The sequence below is a fragment of the Arvicola amphibius genome, chromosome 8 (assembly GCF_903992535.2).
Source record: "Arvicola amphibius chromosome 8, mArvAmp1.2, whole genome shotgun sequence".
Taxonomy (NCBI): domain Eukaryota; kingdom Metazoa; phylum Chordata; class Mammalia; order Rodentia; family Cricetidae; genus Arvicola; species Arvicola amphibius.
Window position 1 is genome coordinate 40,242,870 of NC_052054.1, and position 27,415 is coordinate 40,270,284.

The window sequence follows — 27,415 nt, forward strand, 5'->3', positions numbered from 1 at the left end:
CATTATAATAATCAACTCTTTCTCCACTATTTCTATATCACATTCCCTTTCTTTTTTAGAAAGAGCTTGACTATGTTCAATAACAATATACAACCAACCCCCTTCAATGAAAAAATACTCACAAATAATATTTTGAAAATTTGGGCATAGGTCTCTAGACTACTTCCTGCTAATTGGGAGTACTGGTAATCTTATGGGGACCCTGAGAAAATTTAGAATTATGGTCAAGTCCCAACTGGTGTCACTGGTACATCTCAGTCAGCAGCCTTAACTCTATTGTGGATGTTGAATCACCTGAGTCATCATTCCCATCAGGGACCTCTCAGGGGATCTTTTTCAATCAAACAATATTAACCTGGAAGGAATCCACAGCTTGTCATCTCCTATTGAAACAAAACAGAACCTCTTTACCAAAGCCACATATCCTGAGACCCAAATTTTGAAGTCAAAATATCTTTAAAATATATATGTTGGTTTAATTTAGCAGTCCCTACAATCAAATGTCTCTCAAAAATAACTCATTACCAGTCAAAAAATGAAAAATAAAGCCCAATAACATAATTCAAACTCTCTGTTTATCTTCCATTTTTATGTGGCATATTATAATCTTTTATTACTCAATTCCTTTATCAAGATCCTACATCATTTTATTATCTTTGAATTTTTCTTTTAACCTATGACTGTTTCTATCCTTTTTCCTTTGTCTTCCAAGCCTACACATATTTTTAATTACACTGCGACCTATTTTGATGTTTCTTTTTGTCTGTTTCTGTCGTTATCACGTATCTTTATTGTTTTTTGACTGCATGAGATGAAATCTTAAAACTGGTATGTTAGCCATCTGTACTACTCTGCTTAGTGAATGGTGGAAGCACATGCCAGTTGACTCCTCTTGCTTCTTTCTCTGAGTATCTAGTCCCATGGGGAAGGTCTCACTGCCACAACAGTGGGAAGCAGTACTAAGTAGTGTGCATCCTGCCACCTACAAACTCTATTCAAGTGTTCCATAACAGGACCTCTGAAAATAGCCATCTGTGTTGCCAGCAAAGAGACAGGAATTCATCTCTTAAAGGAGCCGTGCATCTGTTCGGGGCCAGCAAACAGAGCCCATTTGGGAAAATGCGGCTACCAAGAATCCATTAATCCATTTTTAATCCATTTTTAGCTCTGTTTTTGAGTTTTTAGAGTCTCCTTCTTCTTCTTCTTCTTCTTCTTCTTCTTCTTCTTCTTCTTCTTCTTCTTCTTCTTCTTCCTCTTCCTCTTCCTCTTCCTCTTCCTCTTCCTCTTCCTCTTCCTCTTCCTCTTCCTCTTCTTCTTCTTCTTCTTCTTCTTCTTCTTCTTCTTCTTCTTCTTCTTCAAAATGTTTCTCAGGTTTTATGTGGAATTTTTTCCCCACATTGGGTATCATACATAAAGGGAAGGATCTCTGTGATTAAGACAAGTTTATTAAACAGGTACAAAATATAAAGTAGACTCATGACACAAAACAGGGTTTTAAAACTGCTGTTGTTTCAGCTGCTGAGTCTCCAAGGGCTATCTGGGAGGTCTGGCGAAGGTTGTCAAGCCACCACTGCCAGTGAATCTTTCACAGTCCAAGAGAGAGACCCTTGACCCTTCCCCTTTTGATTTTATCAAGTCATGTATCTCCAGAGAAGATGATGCTCTTGGACCAAGTTGCCCCACACAATTCGCTATTGGACTGGATTCCCACAAGTATTTTTTCCATTTTATTGAAATTAGATTCTTTCTCATATACTACAACTCAAATACAGTGCCCTTTTTTTCTATTTATCCCAATTCCTATCCACCTCTTCTCCCATCCAGAATCACTCTATATCTCATTTTCAAAGAACAGACTTCTAAGAGATTACATTAAAACAGAACGAAATGAAGTATAACAAGATAAAGCAAAACCCATCATATTGAAGTTGAACAAGGAAAATCAACAAAAGGAAAAAGGCCCGAGAAATGACAAGAGAATCAGAGACCCAATTATTCACACACGCAGGAATTCCATGTCTAGGAAATTTTTATTCACAGAAAATTAGGTAACAGTCAATTTTTTTTCCACACTGACGGACCACAGACTTCAAGTGCCTAATTTGCAATAGTGCACTTTGGCTAGCTTTTCTGTTTCATGGAGATAAGAAAGTCATTTCCTATCCGTGCCACTAGAATTGAAAGTTGAAAGATTTACTCAGTGGTAGTACCCTTCAGAAATAAAAATAGGCTTAACCCTTTTAAATGGTTTGATTGGGATTTGGTTTTTCCAGGTAATAATTTCTGGATAATCCAACTTTCATAGAATGTTTCAAGACAAAGAAACATTGAAGGAAATTTCTAGTTTCGGTTTTGACAAAAGGTTTAATATCGGTTAAAGAGAACAGTGTCACTCAAGAGAATTTAAGAATCTTCAAATCTGTTTAAAAATTGAGGGAGATCAGGGTGCAGGTCCATTTTCCCATTCTAATGACATAGAAACATGCATAGAACATAGTAAATGCTCAAGATGGATTTGATAATGTATGTACAAATGAAAAAAAAGGCATGAATTTAAAAGGATACAGTGAACCAAAAATGAATAAATTAATCAACTGAATTCACAATATATTAATCAATGTGATAAAATAACCAAATGCCATTGTAAGATCATTCAAAGTTATTATGACCATAAAAACAGTAAGTAAACAGGTACCCAGAAGGGAAAACATTGGGAAGGAGGGAATATTACCCAGCTCATCACTTACGGTCTGAAAGTTCAATAAAATATAAGTTCCACAATGACTTACCCTAGAAAGACAAAGTCAAGAGTTTACATTCTTCCTTAACACCTTGGAAATAATAAATCAGTTTGTCCCTTTCTTCTTACAATTGTGTGCCTATGATTCTAGTTCTGGTTATGTTTATGATTCATAAATACAGCATCACGCAGAAGCATGAATGCCTTCTTTTCCACAATGTCTTCCTAACTTCTTTTGTGCTGATTATATTAGAAGGCTACCATATGGAGTGAGTCTAAGTTAATTGTATTCTGGATGTGACTGGGTTTCGATAGCTTCTTGATCTATCCATTTACTACACATTAGTCTTAGAAGAATACATATCAGAGTATTAATATCTGGATTAAAATAAGAGGTGACTTCAAGTAAAACAACCCATCTAAAAATCAAAATTTGATTTAGAATTGTTGCATATTTTGTAAGTCTATATTGAATTATTACTTTGAATATAGGCACTGTTCTTTGGCAAGAACAATGGCATAAAATCATTTTTATGGATGAGGAACACAAACATGAGGTTGTTTTGCCTTTAATAATATTCTGAGCTATTGTCCTATGCTGTAGCTGTCATTCCATAGCCATATGGAAATCCTGATTCAATTTCAATGGTCAGCCTTCCAAAGACTGTCTCACTAATGGTGCAGGGAAAGAGAAGTTCATTGAAAGCAACATGATTTCTATTCCAATCAGACTCTTTGTGGCCAGTGATGCATTCATCCTCTTTTGTTTGGCAGTGCTGTGATAAATGAATACTCATGGTGTCGGCAGAGTTAGAAAAATTGAAGGGAAAGTTCAAATCAAAACTCTTAACTTAAAAACATCTTTAAAAAGACTCAAATATAACTTGTTCTCTTGAATGTGTAAGCCTCAAGGAAGCAGGAACAGAGGTCTGTTATGGCCTATGGACGGCTAGTATTCAGCAGACATTTTTGATTATTCTTTACCTCTAGAGTTTCTATAACCTTTTTCAGGGTCAACTATTACGCTGCTTAGAAAATATCGATTAATCACGGGCCCGTATTGCTCAAAATTTCCTGTGGTAGATATTTTATTACTTAAAATTTAAGAAATTCTTTCTCTGCTGTATAGATAGGAAAATAAAAACATTTAACATCCCATTTTTATTAAAAATTAGTATTTACATTTCACTAGAAATGATTTTAAATTTGATCATGATACATCTCAAAGATCTTTTCTTGGGAAGGCTTGAACATTTAGGTATGTCTTACAAAGAGAGGGAGAGAAAAAGAGAAGGAGTTAGATGAATGCAGCACATGTTAAAATTTTTTAAAATTCTGTATTTGAAACTTTCCAAATAACTTCAATTATTCAACTAAATGCAATATAAATAATGAATTACTAGAATCTTTTCAAAATTGTAAGAAGAACCATAAATACAATACTTTTTATAACTACAGTTGCACTGAACTAAGCATCTTACTTTCTAGAGCTAAACATAGGACACAAAACTGCGTGTTACGGTCATTCTTGTACATATAATCATCTCCCAGCACTATGTTTTCTATCCAATGAAGACTAAATGTTGAATACTGTGCTTCCTCAGCCCTGTTGTTCTACATATAACTAGAGTTGTTAATATGCTTTATATAAAATTCAGAAAATTTCCCCAACCACATGCCTCTACCAAGAGAAAACTTAAGAAATTGAATAATTGGGGACAATTATCAGCACTTGCATCTTCTCAAAGTATACACTATCATTTTTAGTACCCACAATGCTTCTTGCCCTACTTATCAGTGCCACTGAGAGCACCCACTCACCATTCATTCCACATTGTCACTGGCTAAGTTCCTCCCCTCTACAAACCCAGCCCAAGTACCTGTCCAGAAGTGTATTTCCCCATCTCTAATTCCTTGCTCCATTTAGTGGTCTGATTATTCATTGACAGTCTTTCTTTACAGGCTAGTATCTTCACTTACTGTGATTATTCGTCCTATGTGGTCATATACAAACAGTGCTCTTGGAATGACAACATGGAACTAAGGACACAAAAGATACTCAAGGGCTCACCTCTAGTGATGTGCACATTTTGAATAACTGCTGTACAAAAACATCACCAAATATTCAGTATGAGGTGCCACATAGGACTTAGTACACATCAATAATAATTACTTGGTATTTATTGGACTGCTGGACAAAGTGTGTGTGTGTGTGTGTGTGTGTGTGTGTGTGTGTGCAGAGAGATTACAGTCATTTAGAAAACCTAGGTACAATTCCCTGAAGACAGCTTCCACTTTCTCAGGCAATTACAACAGAATATGGTACAGCTGAGATCAGCAAGGAACCATTTCCTGGAAGCATGTGGAGCAGACACTGAACTCCTCCTCAAGGCTATATCCAAGGGTTCCTGAAAGAGCTAAGATTTGAATTACCAAAGGTCTATTATTCTTTATGTAGATAATATTCAAAATTGTTTAAAGGCATGAGGAAAACTACAGCTTTATTTCTATTGCAATTCAGCAACATAATATTAGAAAGATTTTGATAGGCATACTGAGACCATAGCCAATCTTAATAACATTCTTTAATTAAAATGGGGAAATACATTTTTGTTCTGAATAAACACCTTTCAAAAACTGTGGGATGTAATACCTGTTTAAAATGAAGAGCACCACTAAATTGTGGAAAGAATTAACAGAACAGCAGTGCTGGGCTTTTATAATTGGTTGTGAATGCATTAAAGCCCACTATGAGCTCTATATAAAGGAAAACAAACACATCTTTCCCATTAGACATTCCAAACATAGTTGGAGAAATTCAGTTTAAAGTAGTCTGTATCTACTAGCCATATTTTAATGGTAGCTGCGAATGAGTTGAGCATTAGTTGTCTATTTTACAATGTAAAGTCTGCTTAAAGAAATGGACCTTTATGCCCCAGGGCTTACATTCACAGCTGTATAACCCTAATTATCAATGGAAAGATGAAGAGACCCAATCTCAATATTTCTGAATTCTATGAACAGAGAAGTGTGATGAATGAATGAAGCAAAATGAATTTTCTCCTTAGAGAGACATTTTAAACGGCCATGTTTATATGGATGAATTTTTATTACTACTATCAATTAATAAATTGAAGTGGATTAGGATTGTAATAGATATGAAGAGTGTTAAAACCTATTGCACCTGACACACCCCGAATAGCTGATTTATTATGGTCACCCTACGGGGTAGACTTATTACTTTGGTTTTATCGATGAACATCAAGGTGCAGCTGTTACTAAGAGGCAAAGGTAAGACTTAAATTTAGCTTTTCCCATCTGAACACTTTCATTCACGATACCATATGTTTGCCCTGTGTCTGATTAATAGTCAGAAAAATGCTAGCTTGAATTATTATTTCCCAATTGAAAAGCCATTTATATAATTTTTAGAGTGTCTACTGTGTCACTTACTCTTTTAGATTCAAGAGCAGGGAAGTGCCAAACAGTCAATATTTTGAGCTTGGGGAAATCACATAGCCTAAGTGTCTAGTGTTTATCTTTATTACTTTAGCTTGCAAGCATAGATATTGGGCAAAATATTATTCAAACCAGAACGGTTATGGCTGTTTTTCAATAAAACTCGACCCTGCAGAAGAGGAAAGATGAATTATCCCTGAGTTTCTTTGGGTCTTTTGGACTGCTGATTACCCACAGAGGAATGTAAGTTTTCCAGGTTTAGAGATTTGAGCTTCCTGAATGTATGATTGGGAGAAATGAATGATGAGTGACAGGATTGCCTAATACATATGTCCCCAATTCGTTATATGGTTCTTTGTTTTATATTTTGTTTGATTTCAGTCTTGTTAGAATACGGAGCTTCAAAGGCCAAGGCATTATTTGAATAATCTATTAATTACATGACTGAATATTTATTATACTTAGAATCATAGAGAATGAATTTCCTGTATAGATGTTCTGAGCATCACTGTTTCTTTGAAGGTTGTTTGCTCTCACTTTTAGCTTTTTGTGGTCATTTTGTACCTGTGTTCCTGATTTACAGAAACTAACCAGATTTCAGAGACTAATGAAGTTATATCCGTGGGGTCCCCCAATAACTATAATCCTAGCCCTCAATTTACTACTCCAACTCTGATATGTGTTACGGAACCATGGCACTTTATTATATGTGTGTGGGTGCATGTGTGTTTTTGTGTGTTTGTATGTGTGTCTGTATAGAAGTCAGAGGACAATTGCAGTTGGCTCTCACCTTCCACCACATGGGTCTGGGGTTTTGAACTTAGGTGGACAGGTTTGGTGGCAAGTATTTTTAACCCATCGAACCACATTACCAGTTCTATCAGGCTACCTTAGACAAAAAAATAAAAATCATTTGATTATTTTGCGAATTGGAATTCTTCAAGATTTATTTCTTAACTGAGTAAACTTGATCTTTTAATATTAAAGGGAGGTTATCTAAATAATATTAAAAAATAATAAAATCTTTTTCTTAACTTCATGGTGTAACTTGCCATTGTTAAAGGATTTCTGTATTATAAATACTGAGACCAATTCATTTACTGCATTTTCATAGGGTCCGTCCACAAATATTACAGCAAAGAATTCATTGTGTTTTATGATGGATTGTGGTATGGGAACTTCTTTCAAGATAGGGCCTTTGTAGAAGCAATCAATTTAAAATAAGATAAGTGTGAATAAATCCAATATGGTTAATGTCCTGAGAATAGATTCTCATCACATAGCTGTCATGGGGAACTTCATCGGCAATTCAGTTGCATATGTGCAGTGAAGTCCTGTTGTAGATCTCACTCAATTTGTGCTGTTTTGTTATGGCAGTTTTAGCGGACTGATACTGTAGTGAGAAGCGGCGGGCTATGTCCCGCCACCCGGCCGCCGGCTAGCTTTTCACCCGAAATAATTACACGGAAACTGTATTCTTTTAAACACTGCCTGGCCCATAGTTTCAGCCTCTTATTGGTTAATTCTCACATCTTCCTTTAACCCATATTTAGTAATCTGGGTAGCACCACGAGGTGTGGCTTACCAGGAGAGATCTTAACCTGCGTCCATCTCGGAGAGGAGCAGCATGGAGACTCCCTATGGAGACTGCCTGAAGCGTCTCCCCAACTCTACTTCCTTGTTCCCACAATTCTGTTCTGTCTACTCCACCTACCTAATTTTCTGTCTCTTAAAGGGCCAAGGCAGTTTTCTTTATTAATTAACCAATGAAAGAAACATAGACAGATGACTCTCCTCCATCATGATACAATGTTTAATTTCTGCCAAAAGACTGATCAGCCACTACCCATGATTAAGTTTTGATGGACTGTCTTTTTATAAAGTTTTTTTTTCTTTCTTTCTTTTTACTTTTTGGTTTTTCAAGACAGGGTTTCTCTTTGTAACAGTCATGGTTCTCTGGAATTTGCTCTGTAGACCAAGCTGGCCTCAAACTCACATAGCTCTGCCTGCCTCTGCTTCACAAGTGCCGGGATTAAAGGTGTGTGCCACCACTGCTGGACGAGGGTGCTTCATTTATTTCACACATCCCACGTGCTCTTGTGGAGTCATTGTGCCTTCTGAAATGAAGAGTAAATACACAGGGCATTAAGTACATTTCTAGAGATCTGATGGGTGTAATTTTAATTTCCCTGGAGCAAGAATGTTGTATTAACCTAAACAATATAATTGTGATCAATTTGGAGGCTAGAATATTAACCATTAATGATTTCCTCTTGAAAAGTACCTGAGCAAACATACTTTTCTTGATCTGGATACTTCTATGATCTGTAGGCTATTATAAGGAAGGCATACTCAAACAACAGTGTGATGTGGATAAAAAATTCATTCTATCTTTAAAGAGACTCCTCTAAAATTAAAACAATAAATTTCATATCCAAATTTGAGCATTTAATGTGTTTATATTTTGTTATGAAATCAAAGGAGAAACAATTTTAATGCTCCCCACTCTAGATTTCAAATCTACCTATCTGTCTCTCTGTCTGTCTGCCTACTCTCTCTCTCTGTCTCTCTCTGTCTCTCTCTCTTTCTCTCTCTCCCTACCTATCATCCATCCATCTATCCATCTATCCATCATCTATCTATCTATCTATCTATCTATCTATCTATCTATCTATCTATCTATCATCTATCTCTCCAAACTGTCAAAAAACTCTGGTTGCCAAATATTTTCCAGAGTGTAACCTAGACCTGTATTTTTCTGGGTATGACTGCTTAATACTTTCTTCAAACACAGATTTCTAAAGCTTGTTTTTCTGGAGTCAGCTATGGCTTTGTGATAGTAAAACAGTTTAATGCTTGAATAGGCTTAATCAAACAAAGCTTATAGAAATTCACATCTCATAGAAACAACTGGTCTGAGTAATTTAAATGTCAGAAGTATGAGTTTGCCATTCTTTTCCTTCATCAAAACCTATTCAAAGTTATTTGAAATGATCTAAGATGTCATGTGCCACACAGTCTGTGCCAGAGTCACAAACTGACCATGATTTGAATCTGAGGAGCTTATCTTTCTCCCCGTCTCTAACAATAAAAGAATTCCTATCACTAGTCTACCTGATAGAAAAAAATGCTACTGTTTATAAAAGACATGTACCCACCTTTTCTTTTAGTTTTACACCATTGTTGTGCAAATATATATATATATTTCCAAGAGTACTCAAGAAAATAACTGCCTCAACAAAGATGAAATTCTACAAAGAATGTGGGGGCCAGACAAAAAAAAATAATCATTTCTCAGTGGACTTATACCATTGCTTTTTATTAAAAATTTGTTCTATGTCAACAGCTATAATTGCTCTATGAAATGCTTATTTTTAATTGAGAAGAAGTTACATATTTTCCTCACATAGTACTTCTGAGCAATTTTAGGTCTATTTGAATAAACAGAAGATAGCGATGTTGGAGACTAAGCAACATGCAACACTTTCAATGCTCAAATGATGAGAGGATCTTGGAAAATTGTTTAAGCAGAGTTTCAGTTTCCTGCCACACAGAAACTACACGCCCTTCCCCAAATGTGTGCAGCTTTAGCAGTGTGCTTCCCACTGTGACAGCTCCTAGAGGAAGCTCATACAGAGCAGTATCTATTCTTACCCAGTTGTTTGCTTTATTGAAATATGGGCGTGAGCATCTTCCTTGTCTTTCAGAGATGCATAATGGAACTCCAAGCTGATTCAGAGTTCCTTGAAAGACACAGGAAGCTCTTTTCTTTTCTCTGTAGATGAAATAATTATAACATACACATGCACGCACACACACAGAGAGACACACATTCACAGGAAATCTCTTTAATTAGTGTTACATTTGCTTCATTGAATCAGGAACAAACTCTAGACAGAGGCTATGCTTTTAGAAATAATTTGATGAAGTTTTAGGTTCCAGTTTAACTGAATATGTGAATAATATGCTATTACAATGGTACTCAATAACAGACATATTTCCTTCAAAAATATTAAATTGTACTTCATCTGTTAGTTAAAAATTTTATGGTTTTGCTTTCATTCCCAATAGGGAAATAGAGTTAGTTGTAGACTAACTGTAGAAAGTGTCCTTTGTGCTACTCATAGTAAATTTTATATTATAGATAATTAAAGATGCATAAAAATGTTTGCTATAATTGTTTTTCAAAAGCCCCTGAGAGAATCAAATTTGCCATGCCATTACTTAAGAGTTATACACACTAACCTTTTTTCAAATACATGTAATATGAAAAAATACAACCTTAAATTGTCATGCTTTTCTGTCAGCTTATGGAAATTTCCTTATAAACAAGAAGCATGGCTATGCATTTATTTATACTTGAAAATAAAGAAAACTCTTGCTCATGTCAGCTACAGAAAGCAAAGGCTTTCGAGTACTTTTTGCATTTCCTTAAGTTTCTGAAAATTATATGGCAATCGGTAGAAGTCACCATGTCACCTTTTCCTACAAACACAATTTGGGACTGAAGTTTAAGGAAGACTGCTGGTGAACAATAAGTTAATAAGAAAAAGAGTGTGATGTTATACTTGCTTTGGGGGGCAGCATCCCCGCCCTGGATGTAAAGAACACCTGTTATGACATCTTAATATTTGACTCTACCGGCCTGAAGGCAGCAAGCGATGCTTAATTCTTTTTTTTTTTTCATGGTTTATTTTTTTATATTTAAAAAATTTCCATCTCCTCCCCTCCTCCTCCCCCCTCCCTCCCCTCCTCCTCCCCCTTTCCTCCTCTCCTTCCCCCCCTCCCCCCCCCTCCCCCCCACCCATACCTCCCCTCCCTCCCTCTCAAGGCCAAGGAGCCATCAGGGTTCCCTACTCTATGCTAAGACCAAGGTCCTCCCAACTCCCCCCAGGTCCAGGAAGGTGATCTACCAAGCTGAGAAGGCTCCCACAGAGCCCGTCCATGCAGAAGAATCAGAGCCCAGCGCCATTGTCCTTTGCTTCTCAGTCAGCCCCGCTGTTGGCCACATTCCAAGAGAGGGGTTTGGTCGCATGATCCATCAGTCCCATTCCAACTGGAGTTGGTGATCTCCCATTAGTTCTGTCCCACCGTCTCCATGAGTGAACGCACCCCTCACGTTCCTGACTTTCTCCCTCATGTTCTCTCTCCTTCTGCTCCTCATCAGGACCCTGGGAGCTCAGTCCAGTGCTCCAATGTGGGGCTCAGTCATTTTCCCCATCTATCGCCAGATGGAGGTTCCCTCACGGTCCTGACTTTCTTAATTCTTTAGCAAGAGTGTGTTCTTATGAAAATATCATTAGGAAAAATAAAGTAAAAACACACATGAGAATACAAAGAAACACAGAAATCTAATGGTCTTGAAATCTTTAGCTTGGATTTATTTCTAAATGAAACAAAATGTCATTACATAAGTTTTTTTTAAATTTTGTTTTGTTGCTGTGGGTTTGCAATTCAACAACAATGGACATTTAGTTAGATAACTGCCGGGGCTCTGTGCAGCAAGTCATTTGTGCATTTTTGGCTGAGAGAGAGGTGTCAAAAGAAAGTACTAGACAATTAATTTATCAAAGAAAATGATTATGCATTTATACTATTCAAACGAATTTGATAACAACAATAACAACAAATCTGCTACTGACCCTTAAGTGAAATCCATGGCATTTGAAAAACTTTTTGTAGACTCCCAAAGATCTGACATATACTGCAACACTCACCTTTCGTCTGAGACTTCAGGATTCATAGCTCAGCTGCCTGAAATGAACTTGATTAGCATGTGTTGGTATCTGATAGGTCACGTTTGTTAATTTCCAATTCCCTAGTGTGTCATTGCATTTAGTGTCCACTAACTATTTGATTTTGAGCCTCACCGACAAAGGGACACCAGTCATCATTCCTTATATTTTAATATGTAAGATACAGTTCTATTAAAATCTATGCTTATTACACTTAAAATATTTTAGTAGTTTTAACAACATTTTAAAAAGAAAATCAGCATGAATGATTCATCTTATGTGCCGAACTGTGTCTTTCCCCCCATTTAATCAGAGTTTCAAGTCCTAATCTCCAACTGCTGTTATTAGGATGATGGAATCAGGTGGTTGGGAGGTAGTCAGGTATAGAAAAAGTAATTAGGATGGAAAATTTAAGAGTACAATTATTGTTTTTGCAGCAACAGATACTTAGAGGTATTGTTCTTCTCTGTTATTTGAAGATGCATTGGGAAGTCAGAGAGCTGCCAATAAGGCATGGATTCCTTACAATAGTCCTACCATGCCATCAACACACCAACCTCCAGAAGAAAGGGAAAAGGTAGTGTGCAAGTCTGTGGTTCTTGTTACTTCATCCAGAGTTGACTACGACACAGAACACTCACAGTTTTGTAAATTCATCATTAATACATTCATTTTTATGCACATACTCTGTCCGCTCTGGTTTTAGGAAACTCTTCTAAACCCTTTAGGAAACATAACCCCTTTGAAGGCTGAAAAATCTTAATGGCACCTGAGTTATCAGTTCTCACTTTCTTTTTGGAAAAAAATGCTTCTGCTTAATAATAATGTATGCTTCATAGCCAATCACTTTGTCCATATTACTTTTAAAATCTCATTAGATTAGCTTGAGATCAAACATAAGGACTTGCATATCATAAGTAAACAATTTATCACTGATCTACACAGGCTTACAGTCCCCAACTAGCTTTCTATCACACCAGATTTAGATTGACCACCTAAAATTCTCAGCTATTACAATACAGAACAGAATAGATATTTTCTTTTTATTTTTATCAGTAGCCTATCATTCATTTCTACATTTTCTCATATCAGAAAAATGTCTCATTTGTTGCTTCATTTAAGAAGATATCATGAACAGCATATTCTCCTAGATGTAGAAATGTTGAGGTTAATATGGCATTTTAATAATTTCTCTGATCAACAGTTACAATATTGGTTTTATCTAAGTATGTATTGAGGCTTGTTGTATAAAAAGCATTGCACCTTCTGATATGGAATTTCAGTTATCATGTTCCTAATTGGTCATAACTTTACCTTTCTCATTATATTTGTCTATGAGCACTTTAATATTCCAGATTAAAATTGCATTCATTTTAAAAGGTCATAAAACACAAGGAACTGTGCTTTATGGTCCCAAACACTAAATTATATACGCATCATTGTTTTTAAGAAAAACTAAACTTCCAATAATGAGCTACCGCTAAAATGAAAATAAGAATCTCAAAAGATAGGGAAAACTGGGCTTCAACTGCTAAAACACAGAGGAACACCTACCATATTCCAGAATAAGCACACTGAATAATTACTCAAAAGGTGGATTACAAACATCCTCCTCACAGGTAGAAGAATCTTCCTGCTTCTTTAGGAACAGCTGCCATTTCATTCCAAGCTCACTTGCTACAATGAATGGGTGGTATCTTTTCTAAAGGCCATATTCTACTCAGAACTTGACTAGGTCCCTTATCCTGAAACTGCCACCATGGGATCAGAGCTTTTAGGTTGTATTCTGGGGGACCCACACTTTCAGACCAATGTAGCACAGGTGCAACTTCTTCTCCCTTGATCAGATGTCATGTGAGCTGTTTCTAAGCATTTCTAGAAGCATCTCAAATACAGAAATTGATTTTGCAACCCTCCCAAAGAAATTCTTTTCACTTTAGTACCTTGAGAGTTCCGCCACTTGAGAAACAAAATTGAAATCTAATACTTCCTTTCAAAACTAAAAGTCATCTATATAAAAGTTTTGGGATTCAGAATGTTCGGACTGATCAGTTATCATGGTACAACCAGAGGAAGAAGAACCTTATATCTTTAACAGAGGCAAGCAGAAACACCAAAAGAAAACTAGAGTCATCAGTATACGTGCCTGTGTCTAGAAAGGTCAAGCACGCGTCTGGATCTAAGAATAACTTGCTTCATTGGTTCACATTGTGGTTGATCTCCAGATCCTGAGTATCCATCTTGTCTGAGTATAACTCTATGATCAACTTGAGAGCCATTACAGGTTCTACTTACAACTTTATACCAGAAAAGTAATGTCTTATGACTGTTTCACAGAAAAAAATGAGTCATAGGGGTTTATACAACTTCTCACAGTCATGAGCTACGATCTGAGTGGACAAACTTGGTTTAAAAGTTTGTTCTTACAGTTGATGATGCAGAACTGGCTTTCGTTTTGCCCTCAGCATTAGAGGAAAAAACACTCACCCAATAGAAGAAATGTATGGATATTGAGGAGTTTGGGATCATACTGTCTTTGTTTTTTTTTTTTGTTTTGTTTTGTTTTTGAGAGAAAGAAAGAGAGAAATAACATGAAGTTGGGTAGGGATGAAGAGAGCTCTGGAGGCTCTGAGAGCAGTCAAGGGAAGGCCAAGAGTATGATCAAAATATATTTATGAAATAAGATTAAATATAACTACTTATTTATTTCTACCTCACTAGATAAAGTTACCAAAATGTCTTCTATAATTTCATTATAATTATCATCTCCTCCTAAAAGTCATAGAAAATGGTATTAATGTAAATATGAGACTTTAATTGAATTTGGAAGAGAATCAGGTTCTAGTTTGTTATAAAAGTAATTCTCTCTCCAAAAAGGATTAGTGATTTTGTATTTGACTCAAATATCTAGACTTTGTATTCTAAAAATACTTGTTTTCTTATGTGTCAGAAATATTAATATATTGATGAGGATATATGACTATTTTAATATAGGTCATTATTGACTGTTTCCATAAATTGTATTTCTCATTAGTGTCCTTTAGTTTTTATATACTTAACTCATGCCAATTCTCTATATGATCCAGATACATTCTAAAAATGATACTTACATTGTTAAAAGACAGATATTTATAACCTTTTCAACTGTACCTGTAAAAAGACTCTTTCAAGTGATTCTTCTAAAAAATTCTTAAGTTTTATAGTCAAAGAGAGAAAGCTTATTCTAATGGGAGATTGTGAATTATGTTTTCAGTTTATTTTAGGAAGGCATATAATACCTCTCTCCATTGCTCTCCAAATGTTGAAGAAATACATTGTGTTTTATAAACAACATTCCATGCAGAAATGCAAAGTTCATAATGCTTTTATATAATGAAAACTGAAGTGTTTTGCTGATACCAATCTGTAACCTGGGCGAATCTCCCTGAGATTCTTGCCAAGCTTTATATTGCTGGTCCTTCCCAGGAACAAAAAGGGGCAAGTGCAGCTGGCAGTATCTTCAAGTGGTTAATAAGGCATAGTGAAGTTAAGTGACTTTCACCATGAGGCTTTTGATTTATTTTCCCATGTACAGTTTGACTGCAGTCATCTTGGGACCCCTGTAAAAAGTGCTTCATATTCTGTTTTACCACAGAGAGCCACATTGGCTCTGCAGCCAGACCTGCTACCTTTGAACATGATTCCTTATTGCAATCAAAATAATCCAAACAGCTGCAGTTCCAAAGTAGGAAAGAACAACAGCCTGACTTCTCTGCTCCAATTCTGAAGTGCCAAGTTTCCAGACATGAAGCCTGTGACAAACTGCTCAGTCACATCTACCTCTCATTCTTTCCAGAATGTCAATAACTTGCTCATGTCATCTTTAAAGTGCTTCTCAAACATGAGCTAATCTCAGATTACACATGCTGATCTTTGAATTTATCTTGACCAGCTGTCAAGGAGGGCAATTTTATGTCCACTCTATTTTCTGCCTCTTGGCTTTGTGTAGCTTCTGTAGCAAATTTGAATAGAAAATGAAAAGTACAGTTTAGTGTGTTTTCTGACAAAGGTGAGTAACTTGTTTTTGGTCAGATAACCGTCTGATGACTGTCCTATTGTTTTCTAGTTGGACACTTGGCATGTATTTCTGTAACACTTTGAGCTTTGCTTCATTTTTATATGGAAAATTTGAGAGTGTGAATGTGAAAAATTAAAAAGGATAATGAAATTAGTAAAGTAGTGTTCACTTTATCATTTCCATCTGTTTAAAAGTTCTATCATAGCTTTATTATCAGGATTAGAAAGTGAATTAAAGTTCAGAACTTCTACTAATTCTTTAAATTCCGTGAAAAATTCATATTTCCATTGTGAACTCGCATTGCTTCTTGGAATTGTATTTTCTCCTTTGTTCTTGATTGAAAAGGAAAATTTTTGTTCTATTGAAAATTTTCTATGTTTTAAACATGGGATGAAGATTCTAGAAATTTAAGCCAAATCTCTTTAAACTTACACATGCATTGGGAAGACGCCAAGCAGGTTGCTGCGGCGTTGTCTGCAGCTGCTCTTCTCGCACTCCCCAACTTGCTCAAGTGCAGCTAAAGTGCAGAAGCAGTTCTGTAGGAGTCACAGAAAGCTTTCCAGAGGTAAAAATACCGGAGATTAGCAACATATCAAGTTTCAGGTAGGCTTCTCCTAAACAGTCATAATTCATTTACTTTCCTGAAAATCATTATTCTGAAGCTTTGATTCACTTGTGGCCTCACTTGGGTCTTAAATCTCATTTCAAAGCACTCCAATCATTCATCCATTTCAGAACTACCATTAGGAGTGATGGGAATTTGGCACAAAAATCAATGAGAGGATATGATGTGAATTCTTTCAAATTTTTTCTTCTTTGAGTACACTTCAAATAGAGCTTATGAAATCTGTTTTTAAAGGTAGTAGTCCATCTTGCTATCATTTCCACTAAATTGAGTTCATGAACTTGAAGCATGTAACTCCATAGTTTCCCCCCCTTTAAAAGGAAGTCTGGCAATATGATTGCTAATTTATATCAAAAGCCATTTTAAAAATCTTATTTAAATCATCTCACCAAGGTGCCCTTGATTAACATTTTAACCTTTTGAAAATCTAAAAGGTTATTGACCGTTTTATCATAAAAATTCCTTTCTCCTTGTGCAATTGTGCCCTATTTGAGTAATATACTGATATGCATTTTTGACCATACTTTGGTCATATTTTTGACCAATACTTAAAGAATATTTTACGAGCTAAAATTGTACCATAATCAACACTGAATACACATCTGTTTAAAGAGCCCATACTTTATTTTCTAGTTTAAAAAATTATTATACTAAAAAAAAATTATTATACTAAAGTATTATACCACTTATTCTATATTGCATAGCTAAAAACAAATGAAAGTGTGATTATAACTTCTTACAAACAAATAACCAATTTACACAATTAAATTTATCTAGAGAAAATTGGAAAAAAAAGAACATTTTAACATTGAATGGTGAGGTTTAAAATGATACATTTGACTTTTGTTTATAACTTTGATATCTTATATATATTTTGTGCATTGTGATGTGAGTTATAAATTCTTAAAATCAAGTTAATTGATATTCTAAGATCTCCCAACATTATTTTTAGTTCTGTGCACTTACCAGAAATATGGTGATGTCAGTGAGGATAACTTAGGCAATTAAGCAGGATATCAATAAAAATTTCACCCATTTGAATGACTTTATCAGTAATTTTTATTCTCTCCTTAAGAGCACTTTTTTTTCACTTGCTTTCTAAACTTCAAGAGAACACAAATCAAAGGTCATAGTAATAAAAGCATCTTAGCCCTCAAACCCGCAGTTGCTTCTAATAGTGAGAATGGAAAATGGCACTGGAGATGAGGACCGCTGACCACTTAAGCCTTTAGGTTTCAGGATAAAATGCCGAGAGTGGAGTAATGTGATGATGGGCTGTGTATTATTATCTTGCATTACGCAATATGTTCTACTATAGAAAATAGCATCAAGAGTTCAATAGTCTGTGTTATTTACTTTCTTATGTTTGAAGTTCATTTATGAATTGTATTTTGTTTTCTGGGTGTGTGTCTAGGAAATGCATCTACAACCACAACTGTGATAGACAACAAAAATGGGTCTCTGCCCAAGTCCCCTGGAAAGGTGCTGAAGAGGACGGTCACCGAAGACATCGTGACCACCTTCAGCTCCCCTGCAGCCTGGCTTCTGGTCATCGCTCTGATAATCACATGGTCAGCTGTGGCAATTGTCATGTTTGACTTAGTGGATTACAAAAACTTTTCAGGTAAGAAGCATTGCATTTGGACTTTAAATCAAAGGAAAAATGTTCTTCTAATGCGTGGCATCGTTTCTCTCCAGCCCAATGTAGTGTGAAAAATTAAACACACGCTGATGTCTGGGCATCACTGGAGTCAGTTTTTTTCTATATCTTTTCTTGGTCTATTGTGTTCACTGATTTGAAAATGCAATCAATGTCCTCATCTTTAAAGCTTCTTGAAGGCTAAATGCTGCAGCTTCATAAACACCGATGATTAAAAAGCCTGCTAAAGATTTGTCTTTGAAGCTGAATTAATCAACTATTAAGGAAGACTACTTAGGGGTTTAACACTTGACAAAATAAAGACTATATTAAATAACTTTGGATTAGCAAGCAAGGTCTTTGGAAATATTTCTAAGGCTCACTGACACGTGCTCTCAAGTTTCCTTTCAGATGTCCTCTGCTCCTCCTACTAAGGTGCCTATTTTCAGTCTCTGAAAGTAAAGAATGTAAAGAGGATTTTATTAGAATTGCTCATAATGAGTGACTACATCTTTATTGTCCACATGTCCCTTATGTGTTTGGAGCACAGCAGAAATAATGCAGGTGAAAAAAAGATAGATTTTTATTGTGGACATTCAGTCTTATGGGTCATTGTTCATCTCTTTGTTCGCAGGTATCTTATATTTTGAAATTGTATGTATCTACCTCCACATCTGACACTGATCTTAAATTCTCTGTTGATTCTTATTTCCTGGTAGAGAGAAATTATTTTTGTACTCAGTGTATATCCCATGATGAGTAGGTGAATGGATTTATGCCCATTACTGTTTACCACCAGCGAAACTATTTCATGGTCATCTTAATGTGCTCTTCATACTCATTCTCCCCTCCCTCCTTTCTCTTTGATTCCATTGGCAGTAGTGTCTTTAGCATCTGGACACAGATAATTGGAGTCACTCTGCTCATGAATTCTCTCCTCATGAAATTTTATTCATTCAATAATTACTTACCATAAACCTACTATTTGTACCTGACCATTGATATGCTAGAAGAGACAAAACTGTAATGTAACTATCATAACATCATAGATGTCTATTATTTGAGTTTATGGAAACAGAGGTGTTACTGACATGATTTCTGCCAGGTATATTTATGGTATTTGGACTATGTTTGGCATCATTTACCAGAGATATAAAACCAAAGCACAAGCCAAACAGAGCCATAGGTTTCTGCTCTAATAGGTAATGCATTTACTGAATTCCTTCATATTTTTTAAAAGAAAATGAAGTTGCATTCTCTGTAATTTAAAATGACAGATTTTAAGTGAAAAATATTTGGTTATAATACTCCAGAAAACTAACTTTCAATAAGTCTAAATGGACTGTAGTATTTCATATATCTTTTCCATTCAAGCATAATTTCATTTACTTTTAACCTCAAAAACAAATATGACCATAAAATATACATAACTCATTTTATAGAATATATTTTGAAGAGCTCTAGGTCAATCTAATATTTGTAAGTTAATTTCATAAGCAGACACAGAAATTTATTCTATAAAATACAAAGCTCCCTTCAATTAAGTTTTCAAACTAGATAACATAAATATTGGATATCTTCTCCATGGAGATACAGTCATCTAATGCTATGAATGGTTACCTGTTACAGGCTTCCTCATCCGATGGTTATTGAATGCTTCAGTAAGTCTTCAATATGCAGCATAGCTGCTGTATGAAGTTTCTTTCTTATGATGCCTACATTTGTTAATGACAAAACCAGCCATTCCCACAAGAAGACCCTGAGAACCCTTCACAGCCTATGGTCACTCTGTAAACACAAATGACTTTTAAATCTGAGCTTTCTTATCAGGGATACCTTATCTATTATTACACTTCACACTTACTTCTATTTTCAGAGAACTTATGAAATTTTATACCAATCTTCATCAGTCCCTACCCATTAGTAAATCCCCCACTAATAAAGACATCTTCATTATGTGAACATCTGAAAAAGATATGTTTTCACTGTTGCCTAAGCACAACAAAGACCTTGTATGAAATTCGAGCCCTTATCTTAGCTCTTCATTTTTATCTTGTAATTTAGTGCACATATGCAGTTTCTCAACTGTATTTATTTCTTACCTGCTCATCCTAGGCAAACACAAACTTTTCTTTCTTTCTGCCCATGTACTATGGAGTTTTCCCAGCTCCCAACTCTGGTAGAGCTAGCATGATGGTTAATAGTTAAGAATGAGAATTCTGGTGCCTCATTTATTTGCTTTGGGGATAGATAACTACTCTTGGCCTCAGTTTTTACATCTACAAAGTGGGGATTGTAAAAATATCTAAATTATAGGGTTTTATGAAATAGATCTTCTAAAGAAGCTGGAAAGAACCCATTTATCATAAATATTCCATTCTATGAGTGGAGATTTTTTTTTCACTTTTATCTTGAGAAGGTTTATTCATGCTTCATGACATATTCTTTCATGATGCATCCTGTAATGTGATAAGAATAGCATACATTATTATATTTCCTTTCTTCTAGTACCGTGTGGATCCATTTATCTAGATGAATTAGTATAATGTACTAGAAATATCAGTTGACTTGACTGTATCATCAGAAACCTAAACTTTTTCAAAGAAAAGATTGTTTTGTTCTTGTGTAAATGTCAGTCACATAGTAGGTCTTTTGAAGAATATTACTTAAGGAAATACATAATTCTGATGTTTTACATTTTACATGGTGAAGAAATGTACATATATAATTTTATTTCTTTTAATTGAAATTTTGTTGAGCTAGGCCTTGGAAACTAGGGAATTAACAAAGTTAGAGAATTCTACTGTTTAGTAAGGAGCTGCAGGCTGCATTCCTGCCTGGCTCCCAGCCGCCTGGCTAGCTTATGCCCCAAAATAACAAACTGTATTCACTTAAACACTGTCTGGCCCATTAGTTTCAGCCTCTTATTCACATCTTGATTAACCCATATCTAATAATCTGTGTAGCACCATGAAGTGGTGCCTTAGTGGGAAGATTCTAGTGTACGTCCATCTTGGGCCGGAGCTTCATCTTGTCTGACCCAGAGAGCAGAGGCATGGCGATTTATTAACTTCTCTTCCCAGCATTCTGTTCTGTCTACTCCACCCACCTAAGGGCTGGCCAATCAAATGGGCCAGGCAGTTTCTTTATTAACCAATGAAATCAACTCAAACAGAAGACCCTCTCACATCACTACTGCCTTTTAAAAAAGCAGTTATTCATGAGTAACAAATTGCTTCAAAAGTAAAATCCTTTATAAAGTCACACAAATTTACTGTCTGTGGGTCAGAAATTTGGAAGTGGTTTATATAGGTGACTGTGTCTTAAGTTCTCTCCTGAGACTGCAGTAAAAATATTGGCAAAGAAGGCACTTGATGAAAGATTGATGTGAATGGAGCTATTTGCAATATGTCTCACTCATCAGACTGTTGGCATTGGTGTCTCCACATCAAGGTAGATGGTGCCACCGAGACAGGAAATAGCAAAACAAAAGTCACAGTCTCCTTGTGTTCTAGTTTTAGAAATATTATTTTTAATGTCTGCAAAATTATTTTAGTTTCACAGGATAACTCTACTGTGTGTTTTTCCTAGGTTTCTAGGCTGTCCATCCTCTGGACCTGGCCCTCTAGTCAGTATCAGGGGTGTGCTCCCTCTAATGCCATGGGTATTAGGTTGGGCCAGTCATTGGTTAGCCACTCCCACAATTTCTATGTTACTCTTACCAAGCACATCTTATAGGCAGGACACATTATAGGCCAAAGATTATGTGGCTGGGTTGCTGCCCCAGTTCCTCCACTGGAATTCTTGCCTGGTTCTAAGATATGGGCAGGTCAGGCCACATATCCCCTATTTCTGAGAGTCTTTTCTAGGGTCACTCTCATAAATTTCTGGGAGTTTCCATTATACTAGGTTTCTACCTCTCCCAGAAATGCTCCCCCTAATTACAGTTGTCTCTTCCTCCATTCTCTATCTGATCCCTCCTGTTCCCCTTCCCACCTGCCCCAACTCGACCAACAATATCTATTCTATTTTACTTTCCCAGGGAGCTCCCAGGGCCTATCTTGTTACTTAGCCTCTCTGGATCTGAGGATTGTAGCATGGTTGTCCTTTACTTTAGAGCCAATAGCCACTTTTAAGTGAGTACATAACATATTTGTCTTCCTGTTCCATCCATTTGCCTGCAAATTTCATTATGGCATTTTTTAAACAGCTGAGAAATACTCTATTACATAAATGTACCACATGATCTTTGTCCATTCTTTGTGTGAGGGATATCTAGGTTGTTTCCAGGTTCTGGCTATTAAAAATAATGTTATTAAAACATAGTTGAACAGGTGTCCTTGTGGTGTGGTTGAGCATCCTTTGGCTATATGCCCAAGAGTGGTATAGCTGGGTCTTGGGGTAGATTGATTTCTAATTATCTGAGAAACTACCATAATGATTTCCAAAGTGGCTGTATAAATTTGCACACACATCATAAATGGAGAAGTGTTTCCTTTGCTCCACATCCTCTACAACATTCCATCTTATACCTGTCAGAATGGCTAAGATTTTTCATCCAGTTCTTAAAGCATCTCTTTAATGATTCATCACAAGAAAAAAATTTACTTCAATAAGATATTTAGAGATTAAAAACTACTTTTTAGTTCCAAAACTGGTTTTAATTGATATAATTTAAACTTTTATGAGCAAGTAGTATGGACGTATCCATGATGAGTCTTTTGTACTGCCCCAATATACTCTGAATATGTAATTATTAACATTTTTAGAACATGACTAGAGGCAGAAGGAAGCATATTGCTGTTTATATTGATGGCCGAATGGCTGCCACTGTGTCGTTACTCTCTTGGGCTTTTTAAGTATCGATAAATACTGTGAAACCATTAGAGTGAGTTCAAAGAGAAAGGAAAATTTATTTCTATTGAATACACACTGTGCTGACTTAAGGGGGAGAATTTTCAACCAGCAACTTTCCTAACTTCTCGTTTTCAGAATTTTATCCGATTTGCCCATGGAACACAAGCAAATAACCTTTACACTAACATGAGTAGGAAGCTCCTTTTCCTTATCTGAGATAGAGATAGTATCTCACCTTCTTTTCCTCAAAACATTTTATTTGGATTATTCACTATAAGGAAGACAAATATTAGTACACAAAATATAAACAGAGGAAAAGTATTTCAACTCTCCTTGATTTCTAGCTAAATGCAACAGCTAAAAAAAATTTTCAGATAAACTCTGGTGTGTCTGTATGTGTTGGAAGCAGCAGAAACCACTTTACCTGGTACAGAACAGGGATTATAATAGTATAGTTTATGAATGACTGAGAGCTGGCTAAGCATGTTATAGACCGCTGTTGATCATGTCTGCTGTAGAGTGGAAAGTCAGCGTGCTGAGAGGTGAAAGGTCAGAAGGAAACAAAGTAGAGGAGAGTAAGGACAGATTGTAACCTTTGTTTCTTTCTCACCAGCTCAAATGGAAATGATTTAGGTGATTTATTGGTCTTAAAATGCTGTGCCATGCTTTAGAGATGTGTAGAGGAGACAGCCCAGCAGGAACTATAGACCAGGCATGGTTTTGCTACATAGGGATGGCCAAGAAACTGGGGGAACTGAAAAGATACATCCAGTACCAGCCTTCAGAGGGCAAACAACGGCTACACATCACCTCTTACATTTGCCTTCTTTTTTTCCACTCCCAAGAGTTATCTGGAAATTTCTACCTAGGGAAATTTCAGGAAATGTAGTTCTAATTTATTGTCTACCCCTGGGATATCTATATAGCTTAACAATCCAAAACGGAATGCTCTCGAAAGAGAATTGAAGACGTATTAATAGTTACAAGAGAAGAAAAGCCAGCATTCAAGATGTAGGATCATGTTCATTGGCTTTACATCCCCCCTGGAAAAAGAAAGCTGAGAGAAACTGCTGAGGAAGAAAAGGAATTTGTTCTCTTAGTAACAGAGGCTGGATTCTCAGGAAGGTTGCTGCAGGTCTGACTCAAGCTTCTGATGACAAAATCAGTAAGCCCTTACGAAAACAGGCTTAGCTGACAATTTGCAGTTCTCCGAAGACTAAAATTACTGCACTTGATTGAAATTTCTTACAAATACCTTCTGTTATTAATGATGGAATAGATTTCTTTTAAATAATAACAAATGTAAACAAATAATGTTTGTTAAGACATTGCTTATGATGTTCCTCTGGCTCGGAGTATGTAAGGAAGATTGTGTTGTTGGTAATTTTAGATATTTTACTTTTTGACTTTTGGTGGAGCCCACCAACCTGCTCTCAAATAAATCACACATGGAAGCTTATTCATAGTTATGAATGCCCAGTATTTGGTTGGCTTGTTTCTTGTTGGCTTTCCTTAAATTATCCCATCTATATGCTCTCAGGGCCTTTATCTTTCTTTATTTTACTATACCTTTTGTTCCAGCTGTGTAGCTGGATGGCTGGGTGGCTGGGTAGCTGGCCCTTGAACTCTTCCTCTTTCCCCTCTTTTTGTCATATCCCTTTCTCCAGATTTCTTTTCATAGTTATCCTCTTTGCCAGACAGCCCTGCCTATTTCTCTCTCCTGCCTCGCTATTGGCCATTCAGCTTTTTAGTAGACCATCAGCTGTTTTATACAAGCAAAGTAATACATCTTCACAGAGTTAAACAAAAGCAACATAAAAAGTGACACACCTTAAAATAATATTCTACAAAAAGATTATAGTAATTTTAGCATTTCTTGCACAAAAACAAAGGTTGTAATCTACAACAGGAAAACATCATCATACACTGGATCAAGGTGTCTATCACTATTCAGAAAAGTTCCCAAATGCCCCGTAAAACATATTCATTTCAAAACACAGATTGGTAATTAGGAGAAAATGATGTACATGAAGAATATACCTGCACAAAGGAGGCAATCACTCTTAAAACATAATGTGAATTTGAACTCTGTTAGGAGGAAATAAGATCAGTAATCTGAGAAGAAAGATGGCAATGATGTGATGATATAAGCATCAATTTATTATGAAAGTCTTGCAGACACCCCTCAAATGTGCCTTTTAAATAGATTTTCTAATGAGGTATGCCATTTATCTATTGCTCTGGAAATTAATTCCCCTGAATTTTTTTTCCTTTTCTTGGCACTTATCCCAGTTAAGCAGGTGCACTGCTTGTTAGGATGGGAGTTTAACAGAGTGAAATTATTTGGGGGGAACTCTCCAATTTAGTCCCAAAGTACAAAAGTACAAGTTTAACTTATATATCCCTCTCTACCAATTCCCCCCTCTCTGGCGTGCTTGCTTTCTATCCACCCAACATCTATTTATTCATCTACTTATGAATCATCTATCTATCTAAATCTATCTATCTATCTATCTATCTATCTATCTATCTATCTATCTATCTATCTATCATCTATCTATCTATCTATCTATCTATCTATCTATCTATCTATCTATCCATCCTTCATCTTCTCTTTATATATCTAGGTACAAATCATCTATATCATCTCTCTATCCATCTCTTCACTGATTATCTAACTATCTCTATCAAATCTAATCTATATCATCATATCATCTGTATCTTTCTATATATGTCTTTTCTGTCTATATTTTATCTAGTTGCATTCCTAACTTAGCTGTGTATAAAGAAACATTTGGGATGAGTGCATGAATGCAACAAATTTTTAGACTTTATCAATTCTTATGTGTAATTGGATTCAAAGAGTATCTGTTATTTTGTGTGCATTGTTCTGTAATTCAAATAATATCTTAAAGTCCATATATTCTGCCAATGTCCCGGACTATCTTTTTCTTTAGGCCACTATGACTAAAAGGATGCATTGTATTACCAGGTTCCCTATACTTAGAAATTCACTTAAGATATAATCAATGATCCCTATTAGATAAAAACTTAAAGATACTTTATGAAATGAGGGAAAAGATAATAGAAAAGCTGTCCATTTCAAATATACACTTTTTTCTTTTTTTTCCTTTGGTTTTGAGACAACATATCTTTGTGTAGTTTTGTAGCCTGTCCTGGCACTCATTCTGTAGACCAGGCTGGTCTTAAACTCTTAGAGATACACCTGTCTCTGCCTCCCCAGTGCTGGGATTAAAGGTGTGTGCCACCACCACCCAACTTAAATATGTACCTTTAACCTAAGATTATATAATTGCTATATTTTTGGTACTGAAATATTTTTGTTCAAGTTATTGTAAAACTATATTTAATTTATTATTTTAAAAAGAAAAGTTGAACATTCTATGTGCCATAGGTAATGATTTGCTGAATTAAGATATTAAATAATATAAAACATTGACATTTTGTCTTGTTTTATTTTTTTATTTTTTTTTTGAGACAGGATTTGACAATGTAGCTCCAGATGTCCTGGAACTCACCTTGTAGACCATACTAGCCTCAGATTCATATATATCCACCTGCCTCTGCTTCCCAAGAGCTGGAATTAAGGTCATGTGCCACCATGCCAAGTTCAAACATTGAGATTTTTAAATATAAATATTATTATAAACCATACCATATACTGAAACTCATTTTTTTGAAAGTTTGGTTGTCATACATCATTTAATACTGTTTTTAGGAAACTTTTTCATAACTTTAACACATATGTACATTATTGATGTGGCATTCTTCTCTGTATGCTGTGAATATGTTTTATTTCCATTGGCTAATAAAGCATCTGCTTTGGGCCTATAGCAGCGCAGAATAGGGAAAAGTGGGAATTCAAAGCAGAGATAGAGGAGAAAAGAAGGCAGAATCAGGGAATGGACATGTAGCCACTGAAAAAGACAGATGGCTGGTAACCTTACTGGTAAACCACGAACCTTGTGGTAAAATATAAAATAATGGAAATGGATTCATTTAAGATATAAGAGCTATCAATATGCTTAAATGATTAGCCAAGTAGTGTAATTAATATAGTTTCTGTGTGATTATCCTTGGACAGATGGCTGGGAAAAGAAAGAACAATCTCTGCCAACACATGATAATTTTTACATTTTATTTATTTGTGTGTCTGTTAGTAAGAGTACACACAGTGTATGCCATAGCATACAATATAGAAGTCAGAGGATATCTTGTAGGTGTTTCTTCTCTCTAGGAAATATGTCCTAGAGAAGGGACATAATAATTGTCATGGCAGCAA

General features: G+C 35.7%; 1 protein-coding gene across 1 annotated transcript in view; it reads left to right on the plus strand.

Annotated features, from left to right (window-relative positions):
• Trdn (triadin) overlaps nt 1–27,415 on the plus strand; it is a 340,388-nt gene that overhangs the window by 13,623 nt on the left and 299,350 nt on the right. Inside the window, exons 2-3 of the mRNA XM_042055567.1 lie at nt 14,505–14,589; nt 18,031–18,240. Of these exons, the coding sequence (XP_041911501.1) occupies nt 14,505–14,589; nt 18,031–18,240 (295 nt within the window). The remainder of the gene's footprint in view (nt 1–14,504; nt 14,590–18,030; nt 18,241–27,415) is intronic.